This window comes from Nestor notabilis, unplaced genomic scaffold, assembly GCF_000696875.1.
Source record: "Nestor notabilis isolate BGI_N333 unplaced genomic scaffold, ASM69687v1 scaffold24716, whole genome shotgun sequence".
Classification (NCBI taxonomy): Eukaryota; Metazoa; Chordata; class Aves; order Psittaciformes; family Psittacidae; genus Nestor; species Nestor notabilis.
In genome coordinates this window covers 639-924 of record NW_009934616.1, presented here as the reverse complement: position 1 = coordinate 924, position 286 = coordinate 639, and the positions used below count along the sequence as shown (strand labels likewise).

Sequence of the window (286 nt, the reverse complement as noted above, 5' to 3'; positions counted from 1 at the left end):
GCTCCTCCAGGTACTGGACCAGCGCCTGTGCCTGCGAGTGGAGAGTGGAGTGAGCAGGGCCGGAGGGGGCTTCACAACCCATACCCTGCTCCCGTGTGCTTCTGTTAGTCCATATCTCATTGTACAGTGACAGGAGACCTGGAGAGGGGCTTTGGACAAGGGATGGAGGGACAGGACAAGGGGAATGGCATGAACCTGCCAGAGGGGAGATTGAGATGAGCTCTGGGTCAGAAGCTCTTCCCTGTGAGGGTGCTGAGGCGCTGGCACAGGGGGCCCAGAGAAGCTG

The 286-nt window shown here is 60.1% G+C and overlaps 1 protein-coding gene across 1 annotated transcript in view; it reads right to left on the bottom strand.

The window, feature by feature from the left end:
• Nucleotides 1–2: 2 nt before the first annotated feature.
• The window catches only part of LAMTOR2 (late endosomal/lysosomal adaptor, MAPK and MTOR activator 2), a gene marked incomplete at both ends in the record, with an annotated part of 898 nt that continues 614 nt past the window's right edge, over nt 3–286 (bottom strand). The window contains one exon of the mRNA XM_010017442.1: nt 3–31. Within this exon, the coding sequence (XP_010015744.1) occupies nt 3–31 (29 nt within the window). The remainder of the gene's footprint in view (nt 32–286) is intronic.